We start from the raw sequence: 2,763 nt of genomic DNA, 5'->3' as shown, positions 1-2,763 counted from the left end.
TTACTTAGGACTGAAACAGTCAGATTGTGAAAATCGAACTAAGACTATAGACTACTATGGAGACTGTAAAACATGAATTTAGCTGACAGTGACCCACTTAGAGCAGTAATTATACCAAGATTCTAAAAAACAGATTAACATTTTGCAATATGTTCAATCCAGAACACCCAAAGTAGAAAAGTTTTATTTTAACTTGGTTTAATTTCGTAAAAAAATCTTCTTTTGGCTGTCCGGTCATTAATAGAAAAAAATCGTCAGATAAATCGATTTGCAAATAGTCGTTATTTGCAGCCCTAATTTTAAACACTTTAAAAAAATGCCTTTAAGTAGATGCCAAATTGAAATTTGCTATTACTGTAGTTCAAAAATGGATAAAAATGCAGGTATATTATAAATTTGAGACGACATTTATAGCCATCATTGATAACATATAAGGTCAGGGACCAGTTGTAATGGAAACGAGAGCTTGTCAAAGGTTCCTAGCTGCACACTCAATGCAGCAAAGGGTTTATAATCGGTATAAATAGGTGTTAGGAGGTTCATTCCCAGGCAGGTGGTGTAGAGGAGTCAGTGATTTGGGGACAGGAAGCCGGTATTTCATATGATGGTTTATTTGAACTAATGGGATTTCAGTTTTACAGTGCATTTTCTTTACAACAATTATTAGATAACGGGTTTTAGCCACCACTACTGATCGGATAACAGTTTGTTACATTTTTGATCTGGTCTTGAAAAATTTCCACTTTATCGTGCATAAAAAAAAACAAGAAAAAAAAACATCCCAAGCATTACACAATGGTTAAGCTCAGAGTTTTACTAATTCAGTTATATCCCATCGTTGTCTTTGTCTAACTCAATTTGTTAATCTTAATTGGAATCAGTGTTACTGAGCAGCTAAATATTTGCACCAATAAATCAAACACAGGCGTGGCCGATTAGAAACCTGCTGCTTTTTAGACAAAAGAAAAAAAAAAAGGCTTTTAAAGTAGACAAAACCAAATATGGCACTATTGATTCAAGAAACAACCAGTAGACACAAAACACTTTTTTTCTGAAGGGGGACAAAAAACAAAAAGAAATCTGAGTGTTCTGTTCAGTCTTCTGCCAGTTCACAATATGATGGACATCAAGCTTCACGAGGACACTGAGATGTTCAGACGAGAGTCTCAGCTCAAACCTTTAGAGATTCCCTGGGAAACGTCGCAGAAATCCACCAGCACCTTTAAAAATCTCCCATCCCGACTCCTCTCAGCAACCACTTCACCAAAACAAGCAGCCGTCTTCATCAGCCTGGTGTGATAACATGGCCGCAGTGGAGCGAAGCGACGACGGAGACGGAACCACGTCGACTGTGCGTACGCAGAGGTCAAAGCACATGTTGCAGCAGCGAACGTTTAAATGAGTCCAGCGGGGAAAAGGGAGATCCATCCAGTCTTCCCAGCACACTTACATTCTGGCTCTAAAGGAATAAGATGCATTTAGCAAAGTAAACAGCAGGTTTCTCCCTTATGCTCAAGTTTGGTCTCCCTCAAATACACAACAGCTAGTAGTGCACAAAATAAAAATACAAAATTAGACTTAAATACTGTAGCAGCATTTCTTTTTTTTCCTCTTTCGAAGTCGCCTCCAGTGGCGTGTGGAGAGTTCCCGACACATGAAGGTTGAGCGATTGTCCTTTTGAAGAGCGAGACTGTCTGCCAGAATGGTGCCGCTGTTCTTTCAGGACAAAAGGTGGGTGGACAGAGACGGGACGCCGTCAGAGGACTGGGCCGCGGGACGCTGCAGCACTCCAGGCTGAAAAATATCTAAACAGCATCAACTCCACCTCCGCTAACCTGCTTCATCCAATCACCTTCTAGTCTCAAGTGCATCCACGTTTCCCCACAGAGGACACGTCTCCTCCTCGTCGCTCACCGAACCCCCTCGCAGCCAAAACGACAGCATGTCGAAGTTGCCAACGGGTCGCTCTGCTCGTCGGTCGGAAACGAGCAGGACAGAGCAGAGGTGGGCCGCGCGTCGCCGCGCCTCTCTCAGCTGGACGCCGTGGCAATGGCCTTCTTCAGCTGCTGGCTGCGGATCTCGCGGGTGCGGGACTCCAGGAGCAGGTCGTGGCAGGTGTTGCACACCAACACCGGGTCGTACAGCTGCTGGTCTGGGATGGGCAGCTTCAGGTGACAACAGTCTTTACAGAACACATTACCACAGTTCCTGTAAGAAAACAAAAAGATTTTTATATAAGCATTATTATATTAAGTTAATAATTTATAGAAACCTTCTCACTACAAGAACTACATTTATTCTAACTTTTTTAAATTGCTCTAAACAATTAGAATCTGAATTCTTTGGGCTTTGACTAGGCCGTTCAAACAAAAACAGATATGCATCGCTTTAAGCCATTTGGTAGTAGCTCTAATATGGTTGTTCTGCTGGAGGGTTAACGATGCTGGAGGGTTAACGATGCAGAGAAACAGGCTTTCTTCCAGGATTGCCTTTAATCTCATTCTAGCTTCCATGTTGAAGGATCCAGATGTTTCAGTGAAGTCGATGGGTTCAGAATAAAGTCTGAAACACACTGATGGCGTACGACTTTTTAATCTCAGATCCAATTTTGTTTCCATGTCAGACTGACTTAGTATGGAGGCTCCCACTGGGGTGGGCGGATCTGTGCAGATTTTTTTACACCTTTGTCTCTGGGCTATACAGAAATTTAAATAATTTCCCACATTTGACTTGGACAGATTATAAAAAGTTATTTAAAAAAAA

At 41.8% G+C, this 2,763-nt stretch overlaps 1 protein-coding gene across 4 annotated transcripts in view; it reads right to left on the bottom strand.

Annotated features, from left to right (window-relative positions):
* Positions 1 to 594: 594 nt before the first annotated feature.
* The window catches only part of mtmr4 (myotubularin related protein 4), a 58,810-nt gene continuing 56,641 nt past the window's right edge, over positions 595 to 2,763 (bottom strand). For 3 of the 4 annotated variants that reach the window (XM_015383677.1, XM_015383676.1, XM_015383675.1), the window contains one exon: positions 2,031 to 2,208. In XM_015383677.1, the coding sequence (XP_015239163.1) occupies positions 2,031 to 2,208 (178 nt within the window). Of the gene's footprint in view, positions 2,209 to 2,763 lie in introns of all 4 variants that reach the window. The other variant, XM_015383674.1, reaches the window with a different exon arrangement.

This window comes from Cyprinodon variegatus, unplaced genomic scaffold (genome assembly GCF_000732505.1).
Source record: "Cyprinodon variegatus isolate N-32 unplaced genomic scaffold, C_variegatus-1.0 Scaffold291, whole genome shotgun sequence".
NCBI classification, from domain to species: Eukaryota; Metazoa; Chordata; class Actinopteri; order Cyprinodontiformes; family Cyprinodontidae; genus Cyprinodon; species Cyprinodon variegatus.
This window is presented reverse-complemented; position numbering and strand designations above follow the sequence as displayed.